The following is a 23,080-nucleotide window of genomic DNA, read 5'->3' as shown; positions in this document are numbered from 1 at the left end:
ATATTATACAGATCTCCAAAAAAACTGTCCTATAACTTGGCCTTTTTTGGTGGTGGGATTGATTGAGATGTTTTTTCAGAAACAATATTTGTTGATTTAGTCAATTGTTTCACAAGATGTTTTAAATTTAATAATCCTTTAGCATACTCTGTTGGTGCCAAAGTTTCAAAATTGTTTTTAAATCTTGGGCCCAGTAATGCTGCTGTATAATAAATTTTACCAACATGAAAATATTTGAGCAGCATATTGAAAAGATGATCCTTCAACTGTTAATCTATTGTGCTGTCTGAAAATTTGGATGTAAAATGTTGCTTCAATTTTAATTTTGTTGGTAGAACCATATGAATAGTGGGTGATTGATCTTTAGAAAGACAAAGTGTAGCCATTTCCATGGGTTCCAACATTTCGATAACATTGTTCAAGGTATTTTCGTATAAATCAGCCAGCAACAACAATAATTTTCTATTGAAGCCTGGCTTCAATAGAAAATCACCATCAGAACGTTTACAGAATCAACATGGCTGCATTTTTAAAAATGTTTTTTAATTTAAACATAAAATGTGTACTGCTAATGTCAATATCTCAACAACAATGAAAGTTCATTTCCAACATGTCTAATACACATACACATTGTGTATGCTTAACTGGTGAGGTACAGTCAGAACAGCAAGAAAACTCCTCAAACAAGTCTTTTGTAATGCCAAAATTAATAAATATAAAACAATTAAGGTCATTAGATTTATATTCGTTTTTAGCTGCACTGCCAATAAAATCATCTGCTTTGTTGAATATATGTACTTGTACTAAACATATCTGAATCAGAAGCATTTTTGAGTGAAAAGTTTTGTTGTTCTGACATATAATATTAGTTTTCATGAAAACACTTTCTTTTTTGATCGTGTCTTATTTTTTTAATTCCCCATCTAAGAATATAGCAGTCAAATGTGAAAAATAAATTCAATAAAATAATCAAAACAAGCTGATAAAATTCACTTCTTTCTCGTTGTTCAGTTCATTTTAAAATTAATGATGGAATTTACAAATTTGCAAAGTTGATATAAAGCAAAGGAGATATGTACAAAAGATTATAAAAATCAATTATTTGATGGTACTTATTAAAAATTAGCCCAAAAGTAAGCATTGCTTATAGTTGCTATGCAGTTGCTTAGGGCTTCTTTTAGAGATCATATTCACAAATTAATTTTCTGTCACTAAACAACTTATAAACATAGTAAAACTATACATTTTTGCAATCAACAATAATTCTATTTTTCAAATTTGAAGAAAAAAAAAATCTGAAAATTTTAAGATTTCTTGGGCTAGAACCACCTTAACAATATATATAATAATTAATAACAATTTCCAATCAATTTATTTAATAAAAGTCAACATGGCTGAATTACTCAATATGGCTGAAGATCAATCAATCACTATGACAAAAAGTGCTTAACAATTTGAATTATGTTTACTGTTATGTTATGTGATTAGACAAACAAATTTTTTGTGAGAATAAATAAAAATTTGATCTTCATTTTAACTAATATTGTGTAAAAATCCATTATATAGCGGCAGGGTTCCCGCAATTTTACAATCCATCCCTGTGAGAATCCTGCAAAAACTGAACCCATCCCTGCGGGAATCCCGCGGACTTCATGGGATTCCCGTGAAACCCAACCCAATGCAGCTCTCTAGTTTACAAATAGAACTATATCTTTTGTGTAAATACTTAGTGTAAATGCACCTATTTAAAAGCATAAAGATGCTTTTGTAAATCAATTTCTTTATCCATATCTATCTATATCTATATTTACATCTATCTGTCTATTTATCAAAGAATTTTTCGTATATTTGGCAAAAAAAAAAATATAATAAATAATTTCATCATTATTTTCTTTAACTAATAATCTTACCATTTTTTTTATTTACCATTATTACTCTGTCTTATTTTGAGTTTTTGTTGCATAGCACTTCAAGTCTTATGATTTTTTTTTGTTGCATAACACTCTGGGCCTTGCTATAAGTTTTTGTTGCATATCACTAATGGTAGCACATATTTTAGGACAAAAAATAACTAAATGCATTCATATTTTTAATTGTTTCTAAAAAATCTCATTACCTTATTTGAAAATAAATGTTTTTCTTAGGTAAAAATTAACATAAATATTTTTTGTAATGTGAGGTTTTTAGTGGTATTTTTTGTAAAATAGCAGCAAATAAACACAAAGTAAATGTTTGCTGGCCCCTAGGGTAGTTACTTAACTTTTTTTTTCCGGTATACCAATAAATTTATTTTTACTAACCGGTAAATTGGTAAAATTTAAAAAATAATTTTTTTTCTAATTAAAATACAATGAATTTTTTATATTCAAACAATTATATTTCAACATCTTTTTTCATTTTTTTGTTACATGGAATAATTAAATGAAATAAAATTGTAGTTATCTTTTTTAAAAGAAATGTTTTGCTTATTCCAGCCACACAGAAGAATTGAAACATTAAAGAAGTTTTCATTGAAAGTATTTCTCTGATTACTCTAAAAAATGTCAGATATCTGGAAACATGAAAAAGATCAATTTGAAAGTGTGTGCAAGATAGGTGGAAACAAGTCTCAGTTCACAGGATCCACAATTAAAAAAAACAACACCTAATTGGAGAAATTTTCTCAAAACTGGCAGCTCTGAATAGATTTAGTTTTAATGCTTAAACAAAAAACATCGAGTCAGCAATGAAAGAAAAAGGTTATGATTTTCGAAAAAAGCGCTAACTAAGAAAGAAGTTATGATTTTCTAAAAAAGCACTAACTAAGAAAGAAGTTATGATTTTCTAAAAAAGCACTAACTAAGAAAGAAGTTATGATTTTCTAAAAAAGCACTAACTAAGAAAGAAGTTATGATTTTCTAAAAAAGCACTAACTAAGAAAGAAGTTATGATTTTTCCAAAAAACCGTTTTGAAAAACAATGTGTCTGATTGGTTTTGAATTAGAATGTTTGATATTTTCATGTACAATAGGGCAATTTGGCATCAAGCAAAAATTGTCATGACATGGCTCTAAGAAAATATAAATAATATTCTTACCTCATGGCCAGGCAACTCATCTAATTAAAACCCCATCAAAAAACGTTAAGTAAAATTGAAAGCAGAAGTTTCTAAACAGAACCCTACCTCACTATCAGATCTGAGAAAAATAAATTGCAAAAAAAAATTTATATATTTTTTTGCAATTTTCTTATTTTTTCTTCTAATTAACAATTTTTGTTTGGCCATTTTAAAAAATTCAGAATAAATATTGTGTGAGTTTTTAAATTAGTAATTTTTAAATATTGTTGTGTGAGGTTTTTTTATTTTTGATAAATTTTAATCCATAAAGTAACGTCATGCTAAATTTAACTTGTTAAATAAAACGACATTTCTTTTTTTGCTTTCTTGCACAAAGACTTTCATTCATTGTGAAGCGCTTCTAAATTTATTAATTAAATCTCTGCATGGAAATTAATAATTGTCTAAATCTATTTTAAAGTTAAAATTTAATGTACTTTATCGATAAAGTACTTCATACTAAATTTACCTAAAAAATAAATCATAGCAACCATTAAGTTAAGTTACTAAGTTTAACAAATAAATATACTTAAATGCTTAAACATTCCTAAACTTGCAAAGTTTAGAAATGTTTCTATTTATATTTTATATGTTAATAACACATAAAAAGTACGCAAAAAAAAAAAAGGAAGCAAAAATACGCAAATTTAATTTTAGAATTTCATTTAAATCATTTGAACAACAGAATTCACTATTCTAAAATTCTTTTGTTCGTATAATCTTAAATTTAAAACTGGAATCTTTGAAAATTTTTTGAAGAATTTAAAACAATTTAAAAAAAGAATATTATTCTTTAAGTTTTTAAAAAATTTTAACGTTCTTTTACGATTATTGTAAACTTAATTTAATGGAAACTGTAGTGATGTCCATAATACCAGATTTTCTAAAAACAGAAAATATAGAAACAGAAATAAAAATAAATGATTGAATAAAAGTAACAAAATCATTTTGCAAAAACGATCAGATTCAGAAAAAAGTTTTAAAAAAATACTTTAGGGTTTTTATAATACTTTTTTCTTTTCAATCAATTATTTCTTTAGGGTACATGTTTACCCTAAAGAAATAATTGATTGTTTACCCTAAAAAAATAATTGATTGAAAAGTGAACTTCTCAACCCAAAATCTTAAGGCTTTATTCAAATATTGCTCATTAAAAAAGAAACACTTTTTATGGCTATTTTTTTAATGTTGTTCAAATGAAAAATAGTGTCAATGTAATTCAAACAGCAATTTTAGTGATTAAAAAAAACACTTCATTAATATATTTACTTATTTCAAAGTAAAAGTAAAGTTGAAAGATTTTTAAAGTGGCAAAAAAATGTGTCAGTCCCAACTCATCTGTCAATATATCTTGATATATTGACAGATTATATTATATATATTATATATAATATATTCCTGAATGGATAGTATTAAAAACAAATGTTCAATCATAAGTAACAATCTAAAAGAATATTATTTGAAGATTTGGGAAATTGTTTTTTTAAAACCAAATTTGGTCAAGGAATATCGAATCAATCTTGATTCATTTGAACTATTTTTAATTTGTCCATTTACAAATGCAAAGGTCAAATGTTTGTTTTCCTATATGAATAGGGTAAAAGATGACTGAAAAAGTCATTTTCATCAAGATAAAAATGAAAATTGTCATTGTTATCCAGAAAAAAAGAAATTAATAGATTTTAGCGTTAATTAGAATCCTGTTATACATGTATGTACGTATATATAATGTATACAATATATTATAGATTATATCCTAGCTCCAGCTAATGACCTTTGTTTGCATTATTATTTATTTTGGGTTGTAAAAAAACTTCATATTTAGGTGAGGCCTGGACCTGGATCTAGACCTGGACCTAGACCTGGATCAATTATTAGTAAAAAAAGATTCTATGAAAGAATTAATAATGCAATATTATTTCTTTTTCAAGTTTCAATTTGTTTTTTACCACAGCAGTCTTGTTTGTCAAGGGTCGTGTTTCAAAGTTAAAAGGCAAAATGAGTAGCCTCCCCTTAATGGTAGTGGGTTTCCTTGACTTGTGGAGATGAATGAAATAAATAAAAAAGTGAGCTATTAAACTAAAAGTATATTGTTTAAAAAGTTTAAAAATTTGAATAAAAAAAATAATAAAATAAATAATAATAAAATAATTGAAAAAAATACCTTTCTTGAAGTTTTTGACAAAATTCTAACTTAATTTTGTCATATACTGATGATCTTGGGAGTTGAATTTTTGATTTTCCAGATCGAACATTTTCTTGTTTCACAACATGAATTATTAACCAATCAGAACATCTGTGTTGTATTAACTCTTTTTGCCAATTTAATATACTATTTCTAACAGTGGACTTAAAATAATCATTATCCTAAAAATATATTTTTCTATTAAATATTTCAACTATGAATAATCATTTATATCATTTTAAACTGCCAAGTATCATTGTCAATTATCATTATCAAGTATCATTGGAAAATGTAAAAAAGCATTAAAAGAATATTAATCATGTACTAAGTCTTTTGCAACCTTTCCTAACCTGTAGTATACTTTTTTAGAGTTAAAGATTATTCAATATAATTTTCAGACAGAAAAAATTTCAAATTATTGTAATTTTTATTAAGTTAAATATTAATAGTCATTAAATTATAAATTTTTATTGCTTATTATTTAAAAGTTTTCATTGTTTAAATCTTTATCAGGATTGTCGTGATTTTTAAAACACTAGTATATGAACATATTTAAGACACTAACACTGACAGATAACACTGGTATATGAACATATTTAACTATTCATAACATAACTCTCATACTCCTTTCTTGCATAGTACCTAAAAATTATGTTATATTCTATAGTGAGACCATATCAATAGAAAATTGTTGGCAAATTTTAAATATCCCATGTTTATCAAAACTAAAAACTTTGTGATAAAAATCAAAGTTTGCATGGCAGATGCTGCAACAGTGTCTCTATTAAATATTTTTAAGAAACGCTAGCAATTAGAAATAGTTGAATTAATTTTTTTTGGTTGATTGAACAAAATTTGTCAAAAGATATCATTAACTTCAGATTAATGGTTGCTGCAAATATTGTCTCAGCTGAGTCAACAACATGTCTTGTAGACGAATGGTACTTGCTGTTACTAATTGTGATAAAACTGAAAAAATTAAATTTAGCATACCTAATGTTTATAAAAAACATGGAATACTTATTAAAGATAAATTTTTGAGATTTCCAAATTTTATAAGATTATTATATTAGTGTAGCACTATTAAATTACTGGATTTACGATCAGTGCTTAAATTTTTCATATACATCAACAAAATTTCCAAGAATTTGCTTAAAGTTGACAAAAGACAAATCTTTAAAATCAAAATTAAACAAAGTACTGTTGAAATTAAATACTTGTAGATACAAAGTCCTTTAATTTGCATGAAGCAAAAAGATCAGCTTCAATACTGGTCTTTTTAATATATATATTTTTATTTGAATTCACCTCCCCAAGGCTATGAAAGCCATTACAGTCGAAGAGGTTTCTTTAGTTGTGGTTACAACCCTCTCTCAACTCTATAACTCAGAAACATGAACCTTGACAAACAAGGCTGCTGCGTGGAGAAACAAGTTAAGTGTGGTACTACCAGGGACATGGTGTTGATCGAACTCGGAACTTCTCACTTATGAGGCGAGCGCCCTACCACTACACCACTACCACATTTATAATGGAAAAAAGGTATAGTCCAAAAAATTATTTTTTAATCACCCTATTCTATCAACCAGTGTTTTCACTATACTATTCACTGTACTATTGCATAAAACTGCTGTAAAAATTTCTGATGAACTTTTGTTGTTGTAATATCATTTCCTTTACTACTTTTCACAACAACACTATCAAAATATTTATTATCTGGAAAAAAAAAACATACACAATCATAACCACATAGTGGTTTCCTTTAATATTTTTATTGACACTTTAAGAAATTTGAACTAAAGTTAAACCTTGCCTGTCATCAAAATCAATGAATAACTTTTACTGCAGCAGCATTTTTTTAACTTCTTTTTCTTTATTTTATAAATGACTGTTATTTACAACAAGTTTGCTTTCTTAAATCAGCAATAAAATTGCTTATTTTTTGATGTCAATTATCAGACAAGTTGTTAATTATGCGCAGCTTTTGATTAGAGCAAGTTGATACATGTTAATAAATCTAATCTATGCAAAATCAGGGCATGAGTAGTACTTAATCATTTGTTATTTAATAACTTAAGGTTAGCCATAAGACTATTTGTAGCTGTTTGTTTCCTGAGCCAAAAACTATAGATAAAAAAAAGTGTTGTATAACAAAACATAGCATAAAAAACTTAAAGTAAAACAAATAAAATATTACCAAACAAGATGTCCAAAATATATGCAGTAATGGTTTAGTTTGTAAATTTGGATCAAGTGATGATGATAGTCGGTTGGAATCAAATTTACAAAAACTAGCTTGCAGAATAACACTTTTTGGAGGTCGTCCATAAGATCTTTAAAGAAACAATTATTAAATTAAACTAGGCTAACACGAAAAAAAGTTCAAAAAACAGTATTCCTAAATAACTCAGGAATCATCAATGAATATATATATAATCAGTAACGTATCCATTTTATATACCGATTTTGATACCGGTATACCAGTATGGGCCCCCAAATTTCTGCCCAAATTAAATTTAAAACAATTTTATATTAGCACCAAGTTCATAAAAAAATTAAAATAAAACAATTCTTTTTTATTGTCTTGCTGTTTTGTGATAAAATTTGTTATGATAATTATGATGATAATTATGATGATAATTATGATGATAATTATGATGATAATTATGATGATAAAACTTGTTGTGATAATTACAAAATTGTTATTAATGTCGTTTAGAAAAAGCAACATTTGGAAAACGACTTTTAAAACAGATTATAAATGTATTTCAAGTCAATCAGAATGCTTTATGTGGAATTCACGTAGATGAAATATGAAATATATTATAATTGGATTAAAATGTAAAACAGACGTTTTGATTGGATTAAAATATGAATCACCTAGCATTTTATATTTTTAAATAAAAACATTAACTTGTTTAAAATACTCTTATGAGTTTCTCCTCTGCTTACGTTTTGATGACTATAATTTACAATGGAATTAAACTCTATAAGCTTTAAACTTTTTCATTTCAAATAAAAACAAAATTGCATTTAAAATATTCTAAATAATCAAAAAGTTATTTAAAACATAACGTAATAACCACGCCAAAAAACTTGATTCCAAAAGTAAGAGAAGAACAACAAAAAAAAGTTATTTACTTTTGAATGAATTAAATAAAATTTTGAATGAATCGACTTTGTTATGCAATAAATACGCTATCTAATAAATCTTTTTAGTCTAAAAAAAAGAAAAATACAAATATTGTTTATTAAATGTTATAGTTATCGCTTGCTTATGAAATGTTATAGTTATTGCTTCTCTCGCGAGTAACTGCAAAGGGTACGCATGGGAGAAGCAATAAGGAAATTAATTTTATTCTTTATATTAGTTAGCAAATAAAGCATATAAATAAAAATTAGTGGCGAATCAATGTTGGCGTTAATGCCGCCATGTTGTAATAAATTTAACGTTATTTTGGTTAATTATTTATATTTTTATTTGGAAAATCCTAAAATACTAGGGCAAAGTATTATGTATAAATCTTTTAAACTTGTGTTATAAATGATAAAAAAAAGGTCCTAATGTAGAAAGGATTTTTAGACGAGTACGGCCAAAAAATTTCTGGATGGAGACGCACATGGATGAAGTCATAAAAAAATAGAAAGTTGCAGGGGTTTCAGTACACGCATTGACTATCAAATAGCCTGACTTGTAACAGAGTGTTGCTACATCGACTGAGGGTTTAGCAATTTTTTTTCTTTATGATTTGATCACAGCTGTTTTAATGTTTTAACAATTTAAATGCAATGAAATGATCAAAAATTACTATTTTATAAATTTTTTATTTTTTATTTTTTGCAACTTTTTCAAAAAAAATATTTATACTATTTAAAAATATTAATTTATTTTTCATTTTAGTAATTTAATTTCACTTTTTAAATAAACAATAATTTAAATAAAATTTGTTCATTTATTAAACAATCATTTGATGTAAAAGCGTTTTAACTTTAATAAAACCTGATTTAACTTTAATAAAACTTCAATAAAACGTTTCAAAAGTTTTAAAGTAATTTATTTCAACCACAATTAAAAAAGTATCAAAAAGAAAATTTCGCCTCGAGTTTGGGTTTTTGAGTTTTATTTTAAAGCTCATATATTTTCTTTTTTGTGAGGAATTGTTTTCTTTTTCAGTATTTTTTAATTTTTTTCATAGTTTTCAGACTTAAAAAAATAGACTTAAAAGCTTTACTTAGTGTTTCTTTTTTCAGGGCAATCTACTAAAAAATTGGAGTAAAATACAACATGAGTGCTGATGAATATACCACTGAATGAGGAAGTCAACTTTCTGGAACAAATCTTCATAGTAGTGATGAAAAAACAATCATTTAAGACTAAACAAAACATGGTAAGATTTAATAGGCCTAATTTTGGTCAACACCTACAACGTTTATCTTATCTTTGATGGGAAACATATTTTTAAATGGGATTTTTTTAATAGACAAAGAATTTTGTTATCAGTAATATGTAAAAAAAGAAAAGTTTTATATTTATTTCTTAAATTTAATTTTACAAGAAGCTATATTTTTTCAAGGGACTGAATTCATATTTATTAACTCAAATCACTCACCATTATAATCAATGAGAAAACGATAAAAAAAGAAAAGAAAACCAATTCACATATAAAACTAATAATATTACTCAATATTGAAACCACCATGTCCACACTTTTTAGTGCACAAAATCTCATTGTTGATATTGTTTTGGAGTACATAACTGATTGCAAAACCACAACTGACACAAACTGCTTTTTCATTGAATCATTAAAATAAGGAAATGCTTTGCATTTTCTACATTGAAGTAGTTTTTGCTTCTTACTTGGTATGTCTCCATTGTTTGCGTAGTATGTTAAATTTTGTAGTCCTTTTTTTATTTTCGCTTTTCATCCATTGCTCAAACTTCTCAGTTGTTTCAGTCTGAGTCTATTAATTCTTAATTAAAACTTTCAATGACATATGAGTACTGTGATCATCTAATAAAAGAAAATTCACTCAATTTAACTGCTGGGATAAATAGCTGTTCCAATTACTCAAAAAACTGCAATTTTTCCATCCATCCCAAATCTGATCTTATATACACTGTGCTGGTTGGACTATTTTTGTACTAGGATTGGTATAACTATATTTTTGATCTATAAATAACATCGCATTATTTCTTGTAATTGTCAATAGTTATATTTTAGGTGCAAGATGACACTCTGTTTGTGCCATGTTCTTATTTTGTATTTTTTAAATAGTATTGAACATTAAAAATTATTTTGGCTTGGGTCATATCATAATTGCAAAAGCTAAAACATTGTATTAAATGAATCTAAATCTTTTCATTTTGCACTGATAAAGCTGTTGCCCTTCTGGTCCTAGCATGAACATTCTCATGTAGATAGATTGTCTAGTATGTATCACTTTGCATTTCTCAATATTTAAACTTATCAGCCAACAATGTGACCATTTAACTGCTCTGTCTATGTCTACTTGCAAGAGGTCTAAGCCCTGGTCTGATTTTTTAATTCCAATAATAAAGCTATTATAAGTGTAGACCTTAATGGGTCATTCCTTATCAAATCACCTAATGGTCCCCAGGGTACTACCTCAAATTTGCTTCAAATTTTGACCACCCACAGCTTTTATGAAAAAAACACAATCCTGAAAATTTCAGCTTGATTGACCAAACCGTTCAAAAGTTATAATTGAAATAATATTGACCAAAATCGGAAAAATTTGAGCATCTGGAGCTTACAGTAAATTTTTTTGATTTTTACCAAATCATTACTTTTTAAATAAAATAGATGATCACCTGAAATTTTTACGGTAATAGTTTTTCACCCAAATTTTCTATTTTTGTAAGTATTTTTTAAGGATTTTAAACAGTTTTTGAGCTCTTGTACCTCAAAGTTGCTAAATAACACAATATTAGAAAAAATTTTGGAAACTTTAATGTGCTACAGTCCAATACCAACAGACAAGCTGTGCCAATTTTTTGTTACTTTTGTGTACTTAGAGTAACCACTTATGGAAAAAATTAAAGTTGTGTGTTAAAAGTTATTTTAGCACTTGCAGCAGCCTGTTAAAATATCACTTTTTAAAAAAAATATGATAAATTACATTCACTTTGTAGGCATAGAAAGTAGCGTAGACAGTTAAAATAAATTATGAAACTTTTTACTGGCAAAGTTCTATATATAGACAATCACCAAAAAAAAAATTAAAGACCTTTACTCTATCTTATGACATGATTGTAGCCCTATGACTTAGGTGTATATTTTATTTTTTTCCCTAAATAAATATAATCAGTTTTTCATAAAATAAAATTTTCAGTGTCTTTACCTAATTTATTTGATGTGATTTTATAATATGTATTTGTTAAATTTTATGCATATAATATAATTATAATGATATGATTTTCACATGGTTTCAATTGCTTCACAATTGCTTCAAGAGTTTGTATTAAAATCTAAATCTGCACAGTATTTTCTGGATTTTATTATTTTAGTTGATAATATTGCAAGAACCAAAAAGTAAAAGTTTTGTGTACGCAAAAATAGTTATATGAAGAAATAGTTTACTGGTTGCATTTTAGACAGTTTTAATCACATTTATACTTGAGATTTAATTTTTATGATTTTATTACCGGAAAAATATAAAAAAGTTTATTTTTAGATAATGTTAAATATTTAACTTTAATATTTTTAGATTGGTAAAAAATGTCAGAGAAATATTGTGTGGGAAGAGTTTTAAATGAAGATTGTGATAAAATGTCATATTGTAGAATGGTAGGTAGAATAAGACTAAAAGATACTGATATTGAAGTTTTAATGCAAAGGATAGGATACACTTTTAAACCAAATGAGGAGATATGTTTTCACCATGAAAAAGCCTATGTTTCTAGATATGAAGCACTTCAAAAATACTGTTGTGATCAATTTAAAGTCTACAATAAAAAAATTATTAAGGGATTGTGTAAAGTTAACATTATCAATAGCAAATCAACTTAAGATCAAACCTGGTCAAAAAGTTTTTACTAACTGTATGAATGAATTCAAACTTAAAAAAATTACAGAAAGTAGTCAAGATGAAGCTGCTGAAGAAGATTTGAGTTGTTCAGACCTTGATAAGACAATTCTTAACAAGAGTGTGTCTTTATTGGAAATATCTCTACTCAAAAATGTAAGAAGACACGAAAAATTAGGATATGGAAAGCAAAAAGCTAAAAAACTTGCAACAAGTATGACAAACCTAGTAGTGTCAGCATTGGATATAGACCCAAGAGATAAAGTCAGAAAAAGAGCAAAAATGTATAAACTGTAATGATTTACACAAACTGTTAGATGCAATAAAAAACAAAATGAAAATAAGTTTGAAGAAAGAAAAAGTTCAACTACTAACACAAACTTTTGATAGTTGGTTAATTGAAAAAACTTGCAAAACATTTTCAGAACATCTTCAAAAAAGCTCAAAAGTTGAAAAAATGAAAAAGGAATACTTGCTAAACCTGAGGCTAAAAAAGGACAGCCTTAGGAAGATATTGCTAAACAAAAAGTCATTGAAATTTATGAACCCAAAGAGTTCACAAGACAATGTCCAGAAAAAGACTTTGTTTCTGTGCGTATAAGTAATGTAAAAGTTCATAAACAAAAACGATTAATATTAGTTCAATCAAAGGAACTTTATCTTGAGTTTAAGAAGTTATACCCTAAACACAAAGTTGGATTCAGCAAGTTCTGTGAACTAAGGCCAAAGTGGTGCATTTCAGTTGACAGTAGTGGAAGTAGCTCAGTTTGCGTATGTTATTATCATAAAAAAACTAAGTTGATGTGGGCTGCTTTACCAAAGAGCCATTTAATATATTACAAAGATTTGATGAAAGTATATGTTTGTAATATAAATAGTCAAGCTGCATCTATGTTCCAATTCCCCTGGTAAAGTAAATTTAAAGACTTACTTGGAAAATTTGTTTGAAAATAATGATTTTGATTTTGATGATCATATTACATACAAATAATGGGTGTCCAAACAAGCATTATTGAGTTTATTGAAACTCTAAGTGAAAATTTGTATGATCTTTGTAACCACCACTTTATCAAAGAAGCACAATCCTCCTACTTATCAGAGGCAAAAAGAACATTAAATCAACACATGTACCATCTTGAAGATCACAATATAAATGCTGAGCACCACCTCTTTGCTACATCCCATAGCAAAAGTCTATGTGATGGAATAGGATGAACTATAAAAAGAGAAGCAGCAAAAGCGAGTCTACGAGCAACAAATGCAAACCAGATTCCCACACAAAATGAACTGTTAACATGGGCTGAAAAAAACATTAAAGGTGTTAAATTATTTTACATTTCAAGTGATAATATCAATAATCATGAAACTTATTTTAACCTAAAGAAATGATATGAATAGATGAACACAGTTCCAGGCTTAAGAAGCTATCGCAGTTTTTACCATGTGGAGAGAAATTGTTTTTACGGAGAATATCTAGCGATGCTGAATATCTGCATGCTTTTACGATGATGAATGGTACATAGGGCTTGTACTTGAGATTTGTAATGAAAACCAAGATGTTAATGTAAAATTCATACATAGAAACAAGTTGAATTTAAAATGGACTAATTATGCACGATCAAGTCAATGTTGGGTTCCATTTGACAAAGTTATATGTCAAATAAGTGCTTCATCCATTAAGGGTAAAAGTGCTTGTGACTACAAACTTGCTAATAATGATTATGAAAGTATTATGAATTAATTAAATCAGACATAAAGAAACTAGTGTACTTGTGTTTCATGTGTATATACACTTCTTCTTTCAGCATTTTTTATTTTTTTGAAGTATAATATAACTTGCACTAATAGGTATCTTTTTAAACTTAAAAAGTGTTGCACTCAAAATGCTAAAATCATGTCAAAAGATAGAGTATAGTTCTTTTTTTTTTTTTTTGATTGTCTATATATAGAACTTTGCCAGTAAAAAGTTTCATAATTTATTTTAACTGTCTATGCTACTTCCTATGCCTACAAAGTTAATGTAATTTATTGTATTTTTTTAAAAAAGTGATATTTTAACAGGTTGCTGCAAGTGCTAAAATAACTTTTAACACACAACTTTAAGTTTTTCCACAAGTGGTTACTCTAAGTACACAAAAGTAACAAAAAATTGGCACAGCTTGTCTGTTGGTATTGGACTGTAGCACATTAAAGTTTCCAAAATTTTTTCTAATATTGCCTTATTTAACAACTTTGAGGTACAAGAACTCAGACAATATTCAAAATCAGTCAAAAATACCTGCAAAAATAGATAATTTGGGTGAAAAACTATTACCGTAAAAATTTCAGGTGATCATCTATTTTATTTAAAAAGTTATGATCTGGTAAAAATCAAAAAAATCTACTGTAAGCTCCAGATGCTCAAATTTTTCCGATTTTGGTCAATATTAATTCAATTATAACTTTTGAACGGTTTGGTCAATCAAGCTGAAATTTTCAGGATTGTGTTTTTTTCATAAAAGCTATGGGTGGTCAAAATTTGAAGCAAATTTGAGGTAGTACCCTGGGGCACTATTGAAAAACTAGGTGATTTCATATGGAATAACCCTAATCTGATGTTTAAGTTTATCTGAAAGATTGCTGATGTACTGAACAAGACATAATGGTCCTTGTTGTGATTTTAATGTGTCAGTAATTTGTCATTAATTAGCTTTGCTAATTATTGAAAAAAGTCACTTGTTGCATATTTTTATTTTTACAACTTTTTTTTTTAACGATCATTAATTGTTGACAAGAGTCACAAGTTGTACTTTTAAATGCTATATATACCGAACAATTTTTTTGTAAAAACCTTGAGGTTGTTGATAAGTAATAAAAACATTAAAAACAAAATGGCTTCTAAATGCGTTGAACAACAGTCCTAAAACCAAATCTTGTGGTGTGCTGTTAAAAACTTTTTCAAAATTAAGGTATAAAATACTGGTGCACAGATATTGAATAGACATGAATGAACATCAATACTTATCAATTCGTAGTTGGTATATAATGCTTCTAAGCATCTATTCTCTTGTGACAAAAAAGATGGTAACAATTGTTTATTGAGAGGCCATTAAAATTTTTTTCCAGTCAACCACTTTTATGAATGTGGATATTGTGGATAAATCTAATGCCTGGTTATCTATGTCACCAGATTGAATTTCAATTACATTATTATTTATTTTTAGCAAAAAACTAGTCATTATACAAGTAACTTGTCTAAGTAACCTACAATAAACACTTGATTTAGAGAAGAGTAAACATTTAATAAAATTAATATAAAATAGAAATTTAAATCAAAAATAATGTATACATATATATATATATATATATATATATATATATATATATATATATATATATATATATATATATATATATATATATATATATATGTATGTATATATATATATATATATATATATATATATATATATATATATATACATATATATATATATATATATATATATATATATATATATATATATATATATATATATATATATATATATATATATGCATTTTCTATACTGTAAAAAACGTTTAACAAACCTAAGAAATAATTAGACAATAGAATAAAAAAATTATAAAGTGAAAATAATTTAAAAAAGGTACTTTGGTATTTAAATATAATATTTTATGTTATATTATTTTATTTTAATAAAATTAATATTATAACCTTATTTAGTAACATTTTTTTACTTAAAATTCAGTAAAGTAAATATTATGTAGAATAAATATTACCTTTTCCACTCAACAGCAGCTTTAGGGAGTCGCCTCTCTAATTCAGTTGAAAGAGTGGTAAACAAACTTTCTTCTCCGGAATCTTTATTTAACAAAATAAAAAATTGATTAAGAATTTGTATTACTTTTTACTTAAAGAATATTAGTAAAAAGCTCTGGAAATTTAATTGAAACAAGATTTTTTTTTGTACTTTTATTGTATCACATATAAAAGCCTTAGAATAGAAATTAAAAAAATCAGAGATATCTAAACACTTTAGAGATAACAGCAGCATCTATAAAATGTATAAGTTCTTGCATTATTAAAAATTCAGTAAAGATATATTAACTAAATTAGCAAAATTTTAGATAAATAAAAAAAGTCTATTTTTTTTTTCTCGCTAATTGATTACTTTTTTGATTGAAATATAACTTATTTCTTAATATAGAAAAAAACTAGAATATTAAAATAATAAAATTTTATCAAATATAAAATAAAGTTTTAATATTGAACTTTACAATGAAAAAAAAAAAGTAAAAAAAAAATTTTTTTTAATTAATTCTTTAAATTATTTTTGTATATTTTTTATATTGTAATGTACTTTTGTGTTTGAATAGTCCTGTATTTTTGTAGGTTGTTTATTTTATTATGTGCTGTTTGCATTGTTTGTTGTTTTTTGTTTGTTTTTAGATATTCTTGTGCATTGTTAATTAGGTATTGTCATATATTGCTGATATTGTCATGTTTTTTATGTGAAACGCTTGTATTGTCCTGTATTTTTTTTTTCCTATTTTTGGTATTACTATTTTTAATTTTATTATAATTTTTCCTATTATTTTGTTTTGTAACAGTCTAACTTTGTATATACAGCTATTGTGTTGATAAAAACAAGTAACTTATTAATTTTATCATTATCATTTTTATTATTATCATTATTATTATTGTTAATATTTTTTTGTTTTTTTACATTGTGATTCTTATGTTTATTATTATAAATATTATTTTTATTATTATAACCATTATTATTTTAATCATTCTTTTTAGGTGTTTACTTAATGTTAGCAATTATATTATTTGTAAACAACTTTGAAATGTAACCGCCAACTATTTCAGAAATATATTGATTAATTGATTAATATTATAGTCTACAATTATTTGATAAATAATAATAAAATATTATACTCTACAAATACAGAAAAAAAAATTGAAACATTTATTATTATTTTAGATAACATGTAAACAACATTAGCTATATTACTATATTAATATAGTTTTTTTAATATTATAAGCAAGATGGCTTGAATATGTTTTAAATTACTGGAATTACTAGCATTAAATTACTTTAGTATTAAAAAAAAATGTTTAAAATAAAAAACTCTTACTTGTTATTAAAACTTTAAAATCCATGAACAATTTATAAAATAGCTAATGGTGATTTCATTTTGTTAAAGAGAAAACCTTTCCTAATATTTAATTTTATATTTGATGTCCAATTAAAACACCATTTATACCAAAAAAACTAAAGTGACGGAAAAAGAAAATGACGTCTAACGTCAAGTGTTGTGATTTATCTTTCAAAAACAGTAAGACGTACTTTTTTTGTGGCGGTTTTCAAGGTGTTAAAGTTGACCTAACCGTCTTTTTTTTTTTTTTTTTAATTTTATTGAGGTGCCCTAAGAAGTTCTTACGGTCTTATCACATAGCACCGCGGATGAGCATTTAATTGAAAGTTCACGCCTCTTTCCTAACCGATGTCGCAAAACTTGACCAGAGGTGGGGTTTGAACCATGGATCCTTTGTTTCTGAGGCAAGTGCGCTACCACTGCGTCCCGGCTGCTATAATGACTATATATATTCATTACAACTAGGGTCTATGTATATTCGCATATCGTCGCGAATTTGCATTATCCCCGACAATATGCTTTTGAAATCATTTAACAGAAATAAAACACGATCATTAACATGTACATGTTGATAATGATATTTTATTTCTGTTAAAATCAACTTACGACAATATTTCATGCATTTTAAAAAAAGCAACTTTTACAACACAAACACAACATCAACAACGAAGAGCATCTTTGAATATTGGTTCGTTGGGAAGGTTGAAAAAGTTTCCTGGAGTAAAAAGCGGAGTTTATTTTATACGATTAAGACGTAAATTTTCTTTTATAAAGATTTCTTTGACATCATTAGCGTTGAACTGCGTCAGTTGACAAGTTTTTATCCCTCGAGAATCGAGCACTTGATCTTTCAACCAAATGTATGAGAATTTTGAAGAAACAATCTTTACATTAGATTTTTGAAAAAACAATCTTCACATAGAAAAATAACACTCATAGAAGAAAGCTAGCTTTCCTATGTGAGTTTCCAATGTGAGTTTCCTATGTGAGTTTCCTATGTGAGTTTCCTATGTGAGTTTCCTATATGAGTTTCCTATGTGAGTTTCCTATGTGAGTTTTCTATGTGAGTTTCCTTTGTGTGTTTCCTATGTGAGTTTCCTATGTGAGTTTCCAATGTGAGTTTCCTATGTGAGTTTCCTATGTGAGTTTCCTATGTGAGTTTCCTATGTGAGTGCTCCATGAATCATTTTTTGATAAATATCTTCAACGCTACTTATTCCGTTCTGAAACTGCTTGTTCCGTTCAAAAAGTTCAATATAGGTTTGACATAGTGAAAATTTGTTCTTCAAGATTCTCATACATTTGATTGAAAGATCAAGAACCATATTCTCCAGTGATAAAAACTTATTTTGGTTGAATCAAAAGCCGTTTCAGGTCCTCTTGGCTTTGTATTGGCGAGGAATTTTTGGCATAACAAAAGAAAATACCAAAACTATATAATGATGAACCTATATATGCAGCTGTATTATTTCTACCTTACTGCTTCAATCAAAATACCAAGTTATGATGGGCGGATGCAACCAAGATTGCTAATTAACTTAGCAATCTTGGTGAGAATAAATTTTTATCGGTCAAAATTAAAAAGATCAAGTGCACAACTTCATCAAGGAAATGGCTTGATTTGATTGATTGCATATCAACATTAAGTTTGAGATCTCGTACATTTCAAGTGAACGCAACGATGATTCACCGTAACTACTTTGCAATTGGTTTAATGACGGCAATACACGCTGAACACTTAGTGTCCAAAAGCTTGTAAGATGAGATTATGGTTTCTTTTTGCAGAATTTTCTACCTTAGTGATCTGCAGCTGAAAAACACGTAAAGAGCCGTATCATTTTTACAGGTCAAGTGTAACAAGTCACTGAAGGACCTCTAACTGCTAAATCACGCATTTCCAAGCAAGGTTTTCTTTTCCCAGACTTGAATTGTGTTCTAGTACATGGCAACTAATGCTCTCCAAAACTTTAAATTGGCACTTGAATGATACCTAGTTGTTAAAGTAAAGGATTGGCTCTATAGTTCAGTAGCGCTACATTGGATCCATTACAACAATCGTAAATGAAAACAGTTTGTATCAAACCGGGTTAAAGAGATCAATAAATAAAGTTGGATTATATGGCGTCACTGCCTAACCAACCAAAATCCAGCAGATATTTGAAGTAAAGTTAAAGTTAAAAATGGAAAACTAACAAAAATCTGGATTCAACGATCTAACATGACTTGCAAAAAAGAATGAGTGGCCGCCCAACATAGTCCGTGAACAACTGGACGAAGTAATAAAATAAGTTAATCCGAATAAAAATAACAGGGGGTTTTAAGGATTATTAACAAATTCAGAAGTAAAAAAAAATGTCGTGGTGTGCCTTCATTAACTGAATATGGCAATGCCACGCATCAGCTAATCAAAATAGTTTAATATGAATTTGAAAAATTGGGAAAGTATAAAGAAGCTTCAAAAAATTGGAAAAGTATAAAGAAACTTCAAAAAATTGGAAAAGTGTAAAGAAACCTCAAAAAGATTACAGAAGAAAAAACACAAAAACACAATGAAATAGTTGGCCATACTATGTTAATGTTTCGTGAGTATTATTGAATGGATACCTTACGTAGTTAAGTCAAAGCAATAACATGGAACTGTGATTGGTGTAAAAGGTTCCGGTGCAAATCACTGCTAGCTCCAATAACAGCTGGTTTGCAAAAGTATTGAACTTTAAGTAAATACCCTTTCGTAATTTATTTGTTGTAGTTATTAAGGTGCTCCCAGAAACCTTAATAACTACAACAAATAAATTGATCTGTGCCAGAATCTGTGCCAGAAATCTAATCGCTGCGCCACGGCAACTATCGGTTCGGATTATGCAGTTCCAATTGCATATACTTATTAAAATCCCCTACTAACCCGTTGAATAATTTTTACTTTTTATTCTCATAGTCGTTAAGGTGCTTTTCAAGAAATTGCCGTCAGTCGGTTATTAGATTAAACAATCAAGATATTTCCGCAAAATATCTGGTCTGCAAAAAAAAAAATGGTTGGATTGTTTTAAAGGGACACACCAAAAATCTTACTGTGAAATGCAAACAATTTTTTAAAATTAATTAAAAATGTAATGTGCAGTGGCGCCAAAAGCATTTTTCGGTCTTTGAGATAGCTAACTTCCAGACATGGAGCAAACTCCAAACATTTATATGTTTATAATTGTGTCAAATAAGGATGCTTTGCAAAAAATTGCGATGAATAGAGCTTGGGAACAAAAAAACCCCAAATTTTGTCTCCCCCCTGGCTTAAACGTGAGAGCAACAAGTTGATGAAATATTTTTTGTATTATTTTCAACTAGACTTATATTATTCGATAAATTTTAAGTTTCATAGTTTTATCTATCAGCGTTCAAAAATTATGACAATATAAAATTTGCAACCCCCTCATAATGAGGGGGTTGCAAAAGTTTATATTGGTTTTGCAACTCACCTTCAGTTAATCCGATTTAAACTTTGTTGGGTTGGTTTTTTGCTGCAATGATGCATTTATATACAATATTTGTGGATTCGCACTTACCATTCAGGAAGCATTCTGCTTTGTTTCAACAACTGCATTTTGGATCATTATTTTTAATTCTTGGGAAGATAATTTTGTTGTGGTTTTTTATAATTTTTCTATATTTTCAGTGCAACTGTAGCTTACCTTTACAGTGTTTCTGTTCAAGATTTTTTGAAGTTTGTGTGTCTAAGGGAAGTTTTTTTCTAGTAAATACAAGAACATTTTTGCAACATTTTTGGAGACGTTTTTATTAAATGGGGGATTGAACCATGTGATATTGCGTTTACGATTTTTTGGGATGTTTTTTGTTTGATCTCATATTTAAGGGATATTTAATATTTAATTTTAAATAAAATAAAGATATTTAATATTTAATTTTATTGTATCCGCTATTTTTTAGTGCTTGTTCATTTTCGTTTTTATACTGATTAAATATAACTCTGGATGAGGAATTTTGTGAAAGTCTGTTGGATATTGAAGTAGTTAAATGTTTGATAATTTGTGGTAGGTGATTAGAAGATTTGTGGATGTATTGAAGATTATCGTTGGGTTTTTTAAAAGTTCTTATGGGTGTTTTGGGCTAATTTAAAAGTGACATCAAGGAAGTTAACTGATTTAAGATTTTTTTTTACATCTATTTGAAATTCAACATCTTTAAACTTTTGCGTTATGTTTATGTCACATTCGCTCCATTTCTCGGACGTATTTCTTTTGTCACGATCTCAAATACAAATGTAAACCGTAACGTCCACTAAACAAATCGTAGCAAAATTGAACTTTTACTACTTGCCTGATGATTAAGGTAACACATGAAACTCAGAGTTGCAATATTATATTATATTATAAACATTAGCATTTAGCTAATTCCTGGTACTGCGGATAACAGTAACATATTTACTATATAGTTCTAGTTTATCTATTGAGCACTCTTTTAAGTATACAATATCATACATGATAATATAAAGATATTTTCTTTATTCATATATATATATATATATATATATATATATATATATATATATATATATATATATATATATATATATATATATATATATATATATATATATATATATATATATATATATATATATATATATATATATATATATATATATATATATATATATATATATATATATATATACATATCTATATCTATATATATATATATATATATATATATATATATATATATATATATATATATATATATATATATATATATATATATATGTATATATATATATATATATATATATATATATATGTATATATATATATATATATATGTATATATATATATATATATATATATATATTTATATACATATATATATATATAATATATATATATGTATATTTAAATATTTATATATGTATATATATATATATATATATATATATATATATATATATATATATATGTATATATATATATATATATATATATATATATATATATATATATATATATATATATATATATTAATTTTGATTTTATTTAGAATCAATAAATTTACAATCAATAATATTTTTTTTATGTTTTTACAAATTCAATAATACTATAAATTAGTCAATCATTGATTATAAAGTATTTTGACGAAGAGATGCAACACCAGGCATCTCTATACTAACTAATGTGTAGGGCTAATTGTCAACGAGACAAGATGCCCATCATGATAGGAAACTTTTGAATAAGTTGACCGAGTGAGTGTCAATTGCTTCCTGTGGTACCATATTCCAGGACGGTGTGACACGATTAGTAAAAAAGTGATGTCGCTCTTCGCAATCGCTGACAATTTGTCTGTGTAGCTGTTTATTGTGACTCCTCCTGCAATGTACGTTGTTAGAGATCCTTTGAGGAACAAAAAAGTTAACATCATCAATTTTATTTATAATTTTAAACTGTTCAATAAGATCTCCTCTAGCTCTTCTCTCTTCTAGTGTTGTCACTCTAAATATATTTAAGCGTTGCTCATATGGGAGATGTTTGATTGAGGAAACTTTTGTCGCTCTGCGCTGAACTCTTTCAAGCATATTGATATCCTTTTTTAGGTGAGGAGA

The 23,080-nt window shown here is 26.8% G+C and overlaps 1 protein-coding gene across 3 annotated transcripts in view; it reads right to left on the bottom strand.

The window, feature by feature from the left end:
- The window catches only part of LOC100207710 (trafficking protein particle complex subunit 10), a 51,283-nt gene extending 33,627 nt beyond the window's left edge, over positions 1-17,656 (bottom strand). For 2 of the 3 annotated variants that reach the window (XM_065793096.1, XM_065793097.1), the window contains exons 1-4: positions 17,454-17,656; positions 16,092-16,173; positions 7,480-7,615; positions 5,262-5,464 (exon numbers count right to left, since the gene is read on the bottom strand). In XM_065793096.1, the coding sequence (XP_065649168.1) occupies positions 5,262-5,464; positions 7,480-7,615; positions 16,092-16,173; positions 17,454-17,478 (446 nt within the window). In that variant the 5' untranslated portion in view covers positions 17,479-17,656. Of the gene's footprint in view, positions 1-5,261; positions 5,465-7,479; positions 7,616-16,091; positions 16,174-17,453 lie in introns of those variants that run through there. The other variant, XM_065793098.1, reaches the window with a different exon arrangement.
- Between the last annotated feature and the right edge of the window lie 5,424 nt (positions 17,657-23,080).

Source organism: Hydra vulgaris, chromosome 03, assembly GCF_038396675.1.
Source record: "Hydra vulgaris chromosome 03, alternate assembly HydraT2T_AEP".
NCBI lineage: Eukaryota > Metazoa > Cnidaria > Hydrozoa > Anthoathecata > Hydridae > Hydra > Hydra vulgaris.
Note: the sequence above shows the minus strand (reverse complement) of the source record. Positions and strands in the feature narration are given on the sequence as shown.